At 40.5% G+C, this 12,599-nt stretch overlaps 1 protein-coding gene across 1 annotated transcript in view; it reads right to left on the reverse strand.

The window, feature by feature from the left end:
* Positions 1-4,408: 4,408 nt before the first annotated feature.
* Positions 4,409-12,599, reverse strand: part of Mms19 (MMS19 nucleotide excision repair protein) — a 17,274-nt gene continuing 9,083 nt past the window's right edge. The window contains exons 12-20 of the mRNA XM_080270617.1: positions 12,121-12,302; positions 11,713-11,875; positions 10,254-10,443; positions 9,618-9,784; positions 8,687-8,799; positions 7,296-7,455; positions 6,545-6,787; positions 5,724-5,804; positions 4,409-5,130 (exon numbers count right to left, since the gene is read on the reverse strand). Of these exons, the coding sequence (XP_080126743.1) occupies positions 5,023-5,130; positions 5,724-5,804; positions 6,545-6,787; positions 7,296-7,455; positions 8,687-8,799; positions 9,618-9,784; positions 10,254-10,443; positions 11,713-11,875; positions 12,121-12,302 (1,407 nt within the window). The 3' untranslated portion in view covers positions 4,409-5,022. The remainder of the gene's footprint in view (positions 5,131-5,723; positions 5,805-6,544; positions 6,788-7,295; positions 7,456-8,686; positions 8,800-9,617; positions 9,785-10,253; positions 10,444-11,712; positions 11,876-12,120; positions 12,303-12,599) is intronic.

The following is a 12,599-nucleotide window of genomic DNA, read 5'->3' on the forward strand; positions in this document are numbered from 1 at the left end:
CCTGTCTCCTGCCATTTCACTGCCCTCCCCCCAGCTCACACACTCCTCTCATATACCACACCTCACCCTGTCTCCTGCCATTTCACTGCCCTCCCCCCAGCTCACACACTCCTCTCTCATATACATCTTAATCCCATAAAGGGTGGCCACAAACAGATCCCCTCCTTGTCGCCCTGCCATTTCACTGCCCTCCCCCTAGCTCACATACTCTCTCTCATCTACCTCTCCACTCCATCGCTTCATCTCATCCTCAGTCTCTCAAGTAATAGATATTGTATTATGAAGTAGGCTCAATTTTTAAAAGTACACACAGCTTACCCTAAAGGACGTCCATATCAATAAATCTGCACACGGCACCAACACAGACACTCGGATCTTCTCTCCTTGCTCAGCTACTCGTTTTAGGTGTGGGGGTCAGGGTTGTAAGTAGCATTTATAACTGGCTAACAGCTTGACATTGCATTCTCTTCTCTTGATATCCTGAAATACATCACAGTCAGTACTCAAGGGAGCAAAAGTACTCAATGAACTACTCTATATAACTGGAGTACAGACTTTTTTAAACTATTAGCCTTTATAAATTGCTAAAGGATCATAACTGCTCACTTGGTTAATACCTTGTTAAAACATATTACTGCAAATACCTAAAGCCATAAATTTTGCCCTCAGTAGATAGATGAGATAGATAGACAGATTGATAAATAGACAGATGGACAGATAGACAGACAGATAAAGAAACAGATAGCTATACTGATAGATAGATAGATTAACTGTTGCTGGTTTGCTTTCACCTGCCAGAGCTAAGGAACACCCATATATTAAATACTGTACTTAGTCACGTTTGCATACAATTTGATAAGCCCTAGTTATGGAGCAGGAATGAGTCTCCTTGGTTACTAATCAAATCAACCTTCCAATATAACTAAACAATTCAACCTTCCAATCTAACTAAACCTGGCCATCATCAATTAGGCTGAAAAGGGTCATGGATGTGTCTGGTTAAAGTACAGTATGTGCATTGCAATTCATCTAAACCAATTTTGAACTAATTTAATCTAACTGTGGTAAACATCACATTAATTTACTGTATTTTCACCTAACTTCTTTAAAATTATCAATAGCTATACTGAAATCAACAATCAAAAGAGCCTGCCAGAGTTTTATGTCTTTTTCTTCAATAAAAACCCTGATTTTGTGGGTAAAAAGTGTTTCCCCATTAACTCTTACTAATATGGAAACACTTAATATGTATTCCAGCAAACACCAGGTTATTTTATTTACCTGAATAAAAGCATACCATTCAGAAGGGAAATTGATACCAGGTAACCTTAAGAACATTAAAAATAAATATCCGGTACTAATTCCCTCTAAGACATGGCAAAAGTCAGATACACCTTCATATTTAAGCCACCAGTGCCACAAGAGGTTTAATTAATCAGAAACAAATTAATTACCGAAGGAAAATTTATAACTTCGCAACCTCCATAGCCGACTGACGAACCCCTTCCAGCCATCTTCCTCGAGAGTTGGTTGCTGTTCGGTCATATTTCACCTTATTTTACTCTTCTTACACATTTCCTATTACTTACCATGTGAAAATATTGACCTAGAATCTTCTTTGGGCATCCTGGTAACTTATAAACATGGTACAATGGTTTTTGGCACCAATTATTGCGTATCGAAAAGGAAGTGTATTCATGTGCTGTCATCCATCCAAGGTATTTTAAATTTACTTATATTGTCCATAAGCAGACGTTATTACAATTTTTCTAACTGTATACAGATGCTACAGAAGGTTATCGAAATTCATACATAGTCACAAATTTATACAGCGAGAAAAGAAGGTAAAAACAAGGGAAAATTGTCACCTGTCAACGTCGCCATTCACATCGTTGTCAATGGTGGTCGCATATGTCGTAATTCCTGCCTATGTAATATTTAGATACTTTTTCCTTTTATATGAATATTTTGTTGTAGCTGACTTAAGACATTTTGCAAGGAGGCTGTACATAATTTGAAACGGAAAAAATTTATTATATCTCATCAGGAGTCGTACAAGTTTATTTTCCATAATCTAGAGAAGGTAAGTCGGATGTAACAGGGTGCCTTCAGTACGATGTATTTTATTATTATTGTTATTATATTATATTATTTCAGAAAGATTTTACTCAGTTTAGGAGACATTTTCGAACTAGAGGAGTTAGGCAGTGGTAACTTAGAGGTTGTAGCCCCAGGTTCAATTGAAACGTGAACTTAATGGACTGAAGGCAAGTTGAGGGACATACACACACACGGACAGAAGCTGAGGGACATACACATATACGGACAAAAGTTGATGGACATAAACACACATGGACAAAAGTTGAGGGACACGCGCACACACGGACAAAAGTTGAGGGACATACACACACGGACAGAAGTGGAGGGACATACACACACGGACAAAAGCTGAGGGATATACACACACACGCACAAAAGTTGAAGGACTCACACACACAAGCATAAACGTTGAGAGACACACGTACACGGACAAAAGGGATTTAGTCCCCGAGCTAGGCAACTAAGGCCATATAGCCCCGCTAGGTTACAGGAGCGCGCTACCACTCCCGGCATGGCAGTCCCGGGCGAGGCTCGAACTCCCGCCACGAGCTCGATGCTCTACCCCTGAGCCACCATGCCCCCGTACACGGGCAAAAGCTGGGGAACATTAGCATACGGACAAGTAAAGAGACTTCCATACACATCTTCCTTACTGACGTATTTTTTTAAAGGGCGGGCTAATATAGTTTTTTCTGTAATTTACTGTATATTGTGTATGATGATAAGATGAAGAAGACCGCAAGGTGTAATAAGCCAAATAAATCACAAGGGGAAGGGGAAAGTGAGAAATATGTACAATGAAATATTAGGCGATGTAATTGTCCCCAGCTGTTCTGTAGTAACCACCTCAAAACAGGGCAATGAAAACCAGTACATAGTCTTTTTAAATTCATATTAGTCTTCCTCATACATCTTCACAATACAAAATCTAAAACAGTTTCACATAATTTACATTCAGTGTGCTACGGTACCTCAAAACAGAACAGTCAACATATATATTAACATTATGCACTGTAATATGTTTCGTATTCTAATTTTTTTTTTTACAAGGCACACAACATAAAAAAAATACCTTAAAATTATAGAGGTGATTCTGGAGAAAATATGTGTATATTATCTAGGTGTATATATGTATAGTCAACAATTTCTTTACAAAAACTGAATTAACAACAATATAACTTAGGTGTGAGAGAGAATTATGAGAACAGACTGACATCTTTAGGAAAGCATTTGGACACTATTATAATTAAGTACTGTAATTATTTTTCTGTGTGCAAATATACAGCAGCAGCAGTAGTAGCAGTAGAAGTAATAATAGTATAGTAGTAGTAGTAATAGTTGCAACCTCAGGCTCATCTGAAATGTGAACCCAGTGGACTGCAGGCTGAAGTTACCCTCCACCAGCAGGCCACCATCCTCTTTTGTGGGAGGGAGGGAAATGAAGGATATTTGTATAACCAAGCAGTGGCACTGACTGGTTATATCAATGCTGCTGCAAAAAGGCATCCATCATTCATCAACCAATCCTTCATCACCCCATCAGGAGCTTGGAGGGCCAGGGCAAGGTTACTTAGTCTTAATGTTAAAGGTGTGACCATTTTTTTTTTCTTTCTTTCTTTTTTTAATGCAAGAAGGCAGGAACCAAAGGCCAGGACCTCACAAAATTGTTCCCTCAAAAAAAATAATAAAATAAAATAAAAAAGATAACAGAGAGCCAAATTCAAGATCCGTTCACTTCGTTTTGAGATGCCTGGACACACTACATTTGAAAGACTGGCAATCATAGGTAGTAGGAAATACAGACAGAGGGAGACAGTTTGAGTTGCTGCCTTCAGAACAGTATTATGTAAGCAGTATACCTCACCCACCTCTCAGAAATCAACCCATACAGGCCTCATGCAGTAGAGTATGATGCTGGTCACAAAGAAGTGCTGTGAAAAAGATATATAGCTGTGTATCATCTTTTCCACCTCAGAGCTATGTGAAGTAAGCTACAAAAGGATGAAAATCTAGGCCAAGTTAAGGTGAAAGGAGTATATGAAGTCCCCCCTCTTTTTTTTTTCTTTTCTTTTTCTTTTTTTCCTTGCTGCACCAAACTATTTTATTCAGTTAGTATCCATTCTATCGAGTATTTTTCCTGTCTCTCTGAACCCTATCTCTTCTCAGCTTGGGGTGGGAAAGGATGTCTGGATGATAATGATGATGAACGATGATGAGAGGAAAGTGTGTGAAAGGATTAAAAACATCTGCCATTTACCCCTACTTTATTATGGACATGTTAACTTTATGTCTCACAATTAATGCTCATTCCTATAACCTGTGTTCAGCCCTCCACATGAAGTCAGTCATTTCTGGATACTGAAGTCAATATTTTATCTATCTATCTATCTGTCTATAGCCAGATGCCTTAATCCCGTAAGGGGTGGCTACAAACAGATCACCTCCATGTCGCGCTGTCTCTCGCCATTATGCTGCCCTCCCCATGGCTCACACCCCCCTCTCTCATGTAATCCACTTGGTATAATAGCCTCTGTAGTACCTCTCTGTTTGTGATTCATTTAGCATACTGCGCTTAACACTTTTTTGTATGCTACTTATTGTAATATGGACATGGTCTGTATCTATAATCCTTCTGCTTGTGAGTTATTCTGCATACTACGTTTAACACTTTCTTGTATGCTACTTATTGTAATATGGACACGCTTACATCTATAGCCTTTCTGTTTACGAGATATTTTGCATACTACACTTAACTCTTTCTCATATGCTACTTAAATCATTCTAATATGGACAGTTTTCATCAATAACACACAAGACGATACTCGAGTGTACCACGCAAAATAAATTACCGAGACAAAGGTGTTACAGGATATCCCAAGCTATTTAGTCATGACCCTAAGTGATATGTAAGCTGATGGCAGGCTATGACCCGGGGGCGCCCACTAGTATCCACAAACAGCGTGTGTGTGTTGCCTCCTGCCTCACAACCCGTTTTCTATCATCCAGTGCCGCTCGCAACCCTCGCACAACCTGCCGGGGGAATCAAAACAATAGGATGACATAGTTTTGCTTCTACTGTTTCTGTAATATTGTCTTAGTACTTGTAACGGTAAAAGTGCTACCATGTTCTGAGCATCGGTGAATTCCTTTAAAACAATTGGTGCCCTTAAAAACAAAAGACCAGTTTTTTATTATTATTATTATTATTATTATTATTATTATTATTATTATTATCAGACAGGTGCAGTATAAGTGAAGCTAAAGAATGTGTTTTTTTTCCCTATCTGATGGAGCCAGGAGTTCGAGTGCTTGATTGATGAGTGAGTGGAAGTGTGGTTCATTGAATTGGGCAAACTTGGGCTGTCTGGATGTTGCTATTCCTCACCCTGCCCTAGGGTGGGAAAGGAGGTCCAGATGATGATGATGATGATGATGATGATGATGATGATAAATAAAAGAATAAATAAATAAATAAAAAATCAACAAGTAAATAAAAATAAAAATAAACAAAAATAAAAATACCAAAAGTAATAAATAAATACAAAATACAGTAATACTAAATAAATAAATAAAATACACTACTGTAAAAAGGTAAAACTGATCCATGAATCATGTGGCCTAACCTCATCTCTGTAGGGCAAGATGGCAGTGACGGGCAGCGTGGAGAGGGCAGCCAGGCACTCCAAGGCCTTCACTCGCACCATCTGTGGATAATACGACAAGGTTAGCAGGGTCGGGTTAGGTGGTGGTGGAATGCTAAGTCTGGGTACATCCACCATCATCATTATCATCATCACCATCATCATTACCATCATCACTTTCTTAATCATCATCATCACCTCCACTACCATCATCATTTTCTTCATCATCGACACCATCATCATCAGCATCATTTTTATCACCACCATCATCATCATCATCTCCATTACCATCATCATCAACATCATTTTCATTTTCTGTACATATTCATTCATGTTTAGGTTTTCTTTGGTTTACTTCGTTTAATACAATGATTGCAGGTTTCCATTTTATATTTGGAAAAACGATGGTCTGTGAGAAGTAACTGTGGTTTTAGGTACACACGTGGTTTGGAGGGAAGCTAACCCAGAAAATGTGAGAGTGGGAGAGTATGCTGTAACTCCACATAACCTCCCTGCATGTTTCTGTATATCTGTCACCCTTGCATGCTTATATCTGTCATCCTTGAATGCTTCTCTGTCTGTCACACTTGTATGTTTCTATATATCTGTCACCCTTGCATGTTCCTATATATCTGTCACCCTTGCATGCTTATATCTGTCATCCTTGCATGCTTCTCTGTCTGTCACCCTTGTATGTTTCTATATATCTGTCACCCTTGCATGCTTATATATATCCGTCACCCTTGCATGCCTCTATATATCTGTCACCCTTGCATGCTTCTATACACCTTCCAATGACTAACCAATGGGTGTTGTGAGGTGAGAGGGAGAAGTGCCATCACCAGAGTGCCGATGTGAGGCAAGGCAGCGCTGGCACTTTGCTTCAGGACCGAGGCAAGGGTCGTTAGGCTGCTCTCTCTTGTTTCAGCACCAGTCTTGTTCGTCGTAGTTACGCCTCCTGTATCGTTATTCGTAAGCATGTTCCCTGTCTCGCTTAATCTGTTGTTGTTTGTGGTGCTTAAGCCTTGCAGTAGTACGGGTAACAACTGCAGAAAGAATGACATTTAATATTCATAACACTGTACTGCATTATACAGTAATCAGTATCCAGTAACCTATCTATCTATCTATCTGTCTGTCTTTATCTGTCTATCTAATTATCAACTTCTATTTCCTTTATCACTTTCCATACTGGGGTCTCCCTTTAGAGTTCTTCCTCTTCCCTCTCTCACATCCATCCTTCACCTCTTTCCCTTTCTTCTTTCTCCTGTTACTTTCCTTTCCATTTCCCTTGCTATTTCTCTTTATTCTTGTACATTTCTCCTATTTTTCTTAATTCTTAAAGAGGGGGAGGCTAAGGATGAGATGGAGGGATGGAGTGGAGGGGTACCGGTACATGAAAGAGAGGGGTGTGGGCTGGGAGGTGGACTGGGAGGTGGACAGTGAAATGGTAGGGGACAGGACAACATGTAGGCAATTTGTTTGTGGCCACCCCTTTCGGGATTACGGCATCTGGCAGTAGACAGATAGATTGTATGCTTCTCTCTTCCTCACCTTATTAATGTGAGAATTTAGTACGACGGGAGGGAGACATGGGAGAAGTGAAGCAATGGCCACTAGAGCACAGGATTTTGTGTGGGCATTCTCTGCAGTGCTGAATGTTGTCACCAGAGGGCCAACAATCCCCTCGAAGAACCTCTGCTTGTGGAGTAACCTGAAAACAAAATGGAAATATGTAGATATAGGGGAGAGAGCCAAAATACTTCTATACACTTTTTACTCTAACTTGGCCTAAAACTTCCATCTCTCCATCTTGAATGTAGAGTTACAACAAGATATTAATAGTAAAATACAATACTTCTATACCTTTTTACTCTAACTTGGCCTAAAACTGCCATCTCTCTATTGTAAATGCTTAGCTACAGATAGATATTAAATGGAGAATACAATGCTTCTATACTCATTTTACTCTAACTTGGCCTAAACCTGCCATCTCTCCACCTTGAATGCTGAGTTACAAAAAGATATTAATAGTAAAATACAAGATTTCTATACCTTTTTACTTTAACTTGGCCTAAAACTGCCATCTCTCCATCTTTACTGCTGAGTTACAAAAAGACATTAAAAGGAGATTACAATGCTTCTATACTCATTTTACTTTAACTTGGCCTAAAACTGCCATCTCTCCATCTTGAATGCTTAGTTACAGAGGGATATTAAAAGGTGAATACAATGCTTCTGTACCCTTTTTACTCTAACTTGGCCTAAAACTGCCATCTCTCCATCTTGAATGCTGAGTTACAAAAAGACACTGATAGCAGAATACAGTGCAAATCTTGAAAAAATGCTACGGAGAGGATGCAAGGCCAGTTTTTTTTTTTTTTTTTTTCTGTCACTTAGTTATGGGAAATTAGCTGCAAGAGGAGGAAAATATCTGTCTGGCTGAAGTGAAAGATATCTAGTAATTATTATAGCTAGTAATCATGGTGGTAATTATAAGGATTTGGAGAAATACACTGAGGTGGTTTGGCCATGTGGAATGGATGGAGTGCAAGAGACTAATAAGAGTGTATGTGAGAGAGGGGGAGAGGAAGGGGGAGACCAAGGATGAGATGGAGGGATGGAGTGGAGAGGTGTATGAGAGAGGGGGGGGATGTGAGCTAGGAGGAAGGCAGCGAAATGGCGAGGGACAGGGCAACAGGGAGGGGATTTGTTTGTGACCACACCTTACAGGCTTAAGGCGTCTGGCTATAGATAGATAGTAATTATAAATGCATAGGTAAAGATACTAAACTAAGTGGGAGAGATGGCAAAAGGCTATACACTTACACCACAGAAATTATACACTTACACTACAAAAAATATACACTTACACTACAGAACTTATACACTTACACTACAGAAATTATACAGTACACTTACACTACAGAAATTAACGTACAAACCTGATATTGGCGCAAGTCTGTGGGGTCATGGCGTACTGGTGATCTCGTACGATGATTCCAAAACTGTGCGCTGCGTCCATGCCCAGCGTGGGGTCACTTAGCAGGTCGAGAAGCTGTGGGGGAAAGGATAAGAATTCACTGGATCAAGAATGGACTGGTTCAGATTAATATAGTAAATCTTCATGTAGTAGTAGTAGTGGTAGAAGAAGTAGTAGTAGTAGTAGTAATATCCTTCTGCAGTCCATCGTCGTCCTTTTCCACGTGAAGGGCCAACCTAATCCCTTCCTCACATACACCTTCCTCTCCATCTTTTTCTCATCATCGCTATCCTATGTACTCCATCTTTATTATTCTTTTCATTTTCTTCTCACCATGTCTTTCTGTTCCTTGCCTCCCCACCTTTCTCAGATCTTTCCTCGCTCCCTCCTCCTCTTCCCTCCTTTCCTTACCACACTCTTCTCCTCCTCCCTCACCCTCTCACCCAGTTCAACCACTCTCCTCACACACACACACACACACACACACACACACACACACACACACACACACACCTTCTCCATCCTTTATTCATAACCTCTTCTCTTCCTCTCTAACCTTTTCTAGTTACTCTTTCCTCATCATTTCTTGTTTTTCTACTCCCTTCATTCCATTCTCTGCTCCACACTCATTCTCCCTCCTCTTCATCTCCACCCAGTTCTCTCTCTCTATTCTCTTCTCTTCATTTCTTTCTCTCTCTTCCTCTTCACCTCTTCTTCTTTCTTCCACTCACCCAGTTCAACCACTCGCTCTTTTTCTGTTCCCTCCTCTTCACTTCATTTCTTTCTCTCTCTTCCTCTCCACCTCTTCCTTTTTCTTCCACTCACCCAGTTTGACCCCTCCTCTTCACTTCATTTCTCCCTCTTCCTTTCCATCTCCTCTTTCTTCCACTCACCCAGTTCGACCAATCCTCTTGCTCAGCTGCTCCTCTTACTACCAGTGCTTTACACGTCCATGCGGCCACAAGGAGAGCCGACCTGCGTTCTCCTTCACACAAACCCGGGTCAAGTCTTGCCTTTAGGTCAACATGGGTCTCATTTAGGACCTGGGTCAGAGTTGGACCTGTAGGGAGAGAGTAAGCCCACCTCATTTATTTATTTATTTGTTTGTTTAGTTATTTTTTTTTTAATGCGAGGAAGAAGGAATCAAAGGCCAAATGTCCAAATGATTGTTCCCTAAAAAAAAAAAAAAAAAAAAAAAAAAAAAAATAACAGACAGCCCAGTTCATATATTTATTTACTTGCTCATTTATTTCCTTTTTTTTTTTTTTTTCAATGCAAGGAAGAAGGAACCAAAGGCCAGAAGCCCATAAAATTGTTCCCTCCAAGAAAAAACAAAAACAAGATAACAGAGAGCCCAATTCAAAATCTGTTCAATTAACTCCCTCCATTTGACAACATTATTATTAATATATTTTTTTTTATCTGCCAGATTATAGGAATTCCAAAATAAACAAAACAAATATATAATCAAAGTAAAGAAAAGAAAATTGCAATACTGAATAACTACAAGTTAAGTGATATTTACTAACCTTGTGGAAATTTGTTGATGATTGCTGCATGTAAAATGGCTGCCACTTTCCTCACCTCTGCTTCCTCCTCCCTCTCCACCCCCTCCCTTGCCCCCTCCCCTCCACCCACCGCCCTCAGCTGCCCCAGTACACCTACAGTTGATTCAGGGAGACATCTTGCACCCAGTAGCACTCCCTCCAGTACATATACCTGGAATATAATGTAGTGGACAAAGCATATGTATGGGGTTTAATTAATTTGATTTGGTATTGGTTATAGTTTGTTTTAAAATAGCCATAGGACAGAGGCTAGGGTAACGATAATTCAGAGAGAGAGAGAGAGAGAGTATATCCCTGACATCATTACCATATACAGTACATGAGAGAGAGAGAGAGAGAGAATATCCCTGACATCATTACCATATACAGTACATGAGAGAGAGAGAGAGAGAGTATATCCCTGACATCATTACCATATACAGTACATGAGAGAGAGAGAGAGAGAGAATATCCCTGACATCATTACCATATACAGTACATGAGAGAGAGAGAGAGAGAGAGTATATCCCTGACATCATTACCATATACAGTACATGAGAGAGAGAGAGAGAGAGTATATCCCTGACATCATTACCATATACAGTACATGAGAGAGAGAGAGAGAGAGTATATCCCTGACATCATTACCATATACAGTACATGAGAGAGAGAGAGAGAGTATATCCCTGACATCATTACCATATACAGTACATGAGAGAGAGAGAGAGAGAGAGTATATCCCTGACATCATTACCATATACAGTACATGAAAGAGAGAGAGAGTATATCCCTGACATCATTACCATATACAGTTCATTGCCGACTCAGACTTGTTACTTTGTCTTCTGATCATTTTTTATATCTTACATTACTACTGTTTATTGATACAGTATTTAGCTTGGTTTTACATACATTAACAGGAGTATTTATGTATCTTTGGGGATATGGACAGAAAGATTGTTACAGTACCCATGTTTTCTCACTAGGCAGATGTGAAGGCTAGGATACTGTCTCCCTCATTTGTTCTGGTACAGGGAAGTCATGACCTGAACGCCTAGTATTCGTAAAGAACAACCTTGTAACTCATGTTGTACAGGAGTGGCTTCCCTTTGACTCTATCTGGTCTCACAAATATGATCAGGGAGCACTGTCTGAATGTAGACTATAGCTTTGGATAATAATGATGATAATAATGACTGTTATGATGATGATAAAAGAACATCCATCCATCCATCATCTAATCCTATGTCGCCCCATAAGGAGTGTAGGAACCTGGGGCTAGGCAAGTTGGTCCTGACATTTAAGATGAGAGTGACCAGCCTCAGTCATCCCTAAGTGGCAGTATGTGAGCAATAAACCCTAACCATCCCCTGGATATTAACCCACATAGGCTCAATTATCCACTAAACCACCAAGACCAACCTCAACACAATCCACTCACCATATAACGTGGTCTCAGCGACTCCTCAGCTCCCACCAAACCACCAGCCAGGAGGTTTTGCATTTCTGGGTGGGTGGTGAGGGCCTTGGCAAGCTCACAGTCTGGCTCAACCTTGTCCCCAGTCACCAGCCTTACCACACCGTTCACTAGTGACTGAGGCTCACTGGTAGAAGGAAAGGAATGAGTGGTAGTTCGGTAGTTATGGTACTTGTAAGCGTATTGCATTATGTCGTATATAGTATGCTCATTTGGTGTTGTGTATTTTTTTTAATGCAAGAAATAAAGACCCAAAGGCCGAAAGCCCACAAACTGTTCCTTCCAAGAAAAAAAAAAACAATACAAAAGAGAGACAAATTTAAGACCGAGATGCCCGGACACTCATGTATGCATTTCTTGCCCCGTCCTCACCTGAGCGTTGCAACCATTAAGCGTATGATGGCCGAGAGTTGTGTCAGGAGTGTGGGCAGCATGGCAGTGTGTTGGCTGTTTAGTATGACACCCACAGCTACTGACACAGCCCGCCCCACACCATGCCACTCACCCAAAACAAACGACTGACACTCCGGCTCCTTTAGGGTGTTCCCCAGGATCTGTAAGGGATGGGATGGTTTATGTTTCTGATTATGTTACGCTTCAGTTATTTCTAAAAACCACCAACAATGCTAGAATGTGTTGGACGTGTGGAGGAAATGGAGAATGAAAGACTGACTAAGAGGGTGTATGTATGTGAAGTGGAGGGAGAGGGTGGGGGAGACTGAGGGTGATGTGGAGGGAGGGAGAGGGTGGGGGAGACAGGATGATGTGGAGGGATGGAGTTGAGAGGTATATGAGGGAGGGGGGAGTGAGCTGGGGGAGGGCAGTCAAATGGTGCGTGAGAGAGAGACTTG

This window comes from Coenobita brevimanus, chromosome 41 (assembly GCF_032717465.1).
Source record: "Coenobita brevimanus isolate Jiangsu-jjx chromosome 41, ASM3271746v2, whole genome shotgun sequence".
In the NCBI taxonomy this organism is placed as follows: Eukaryota; Metazoa; Arthropoda; class Malacostraca; order Decapoda; family Coenobitidae; genus Coenobita; species Coenobita brevimanus.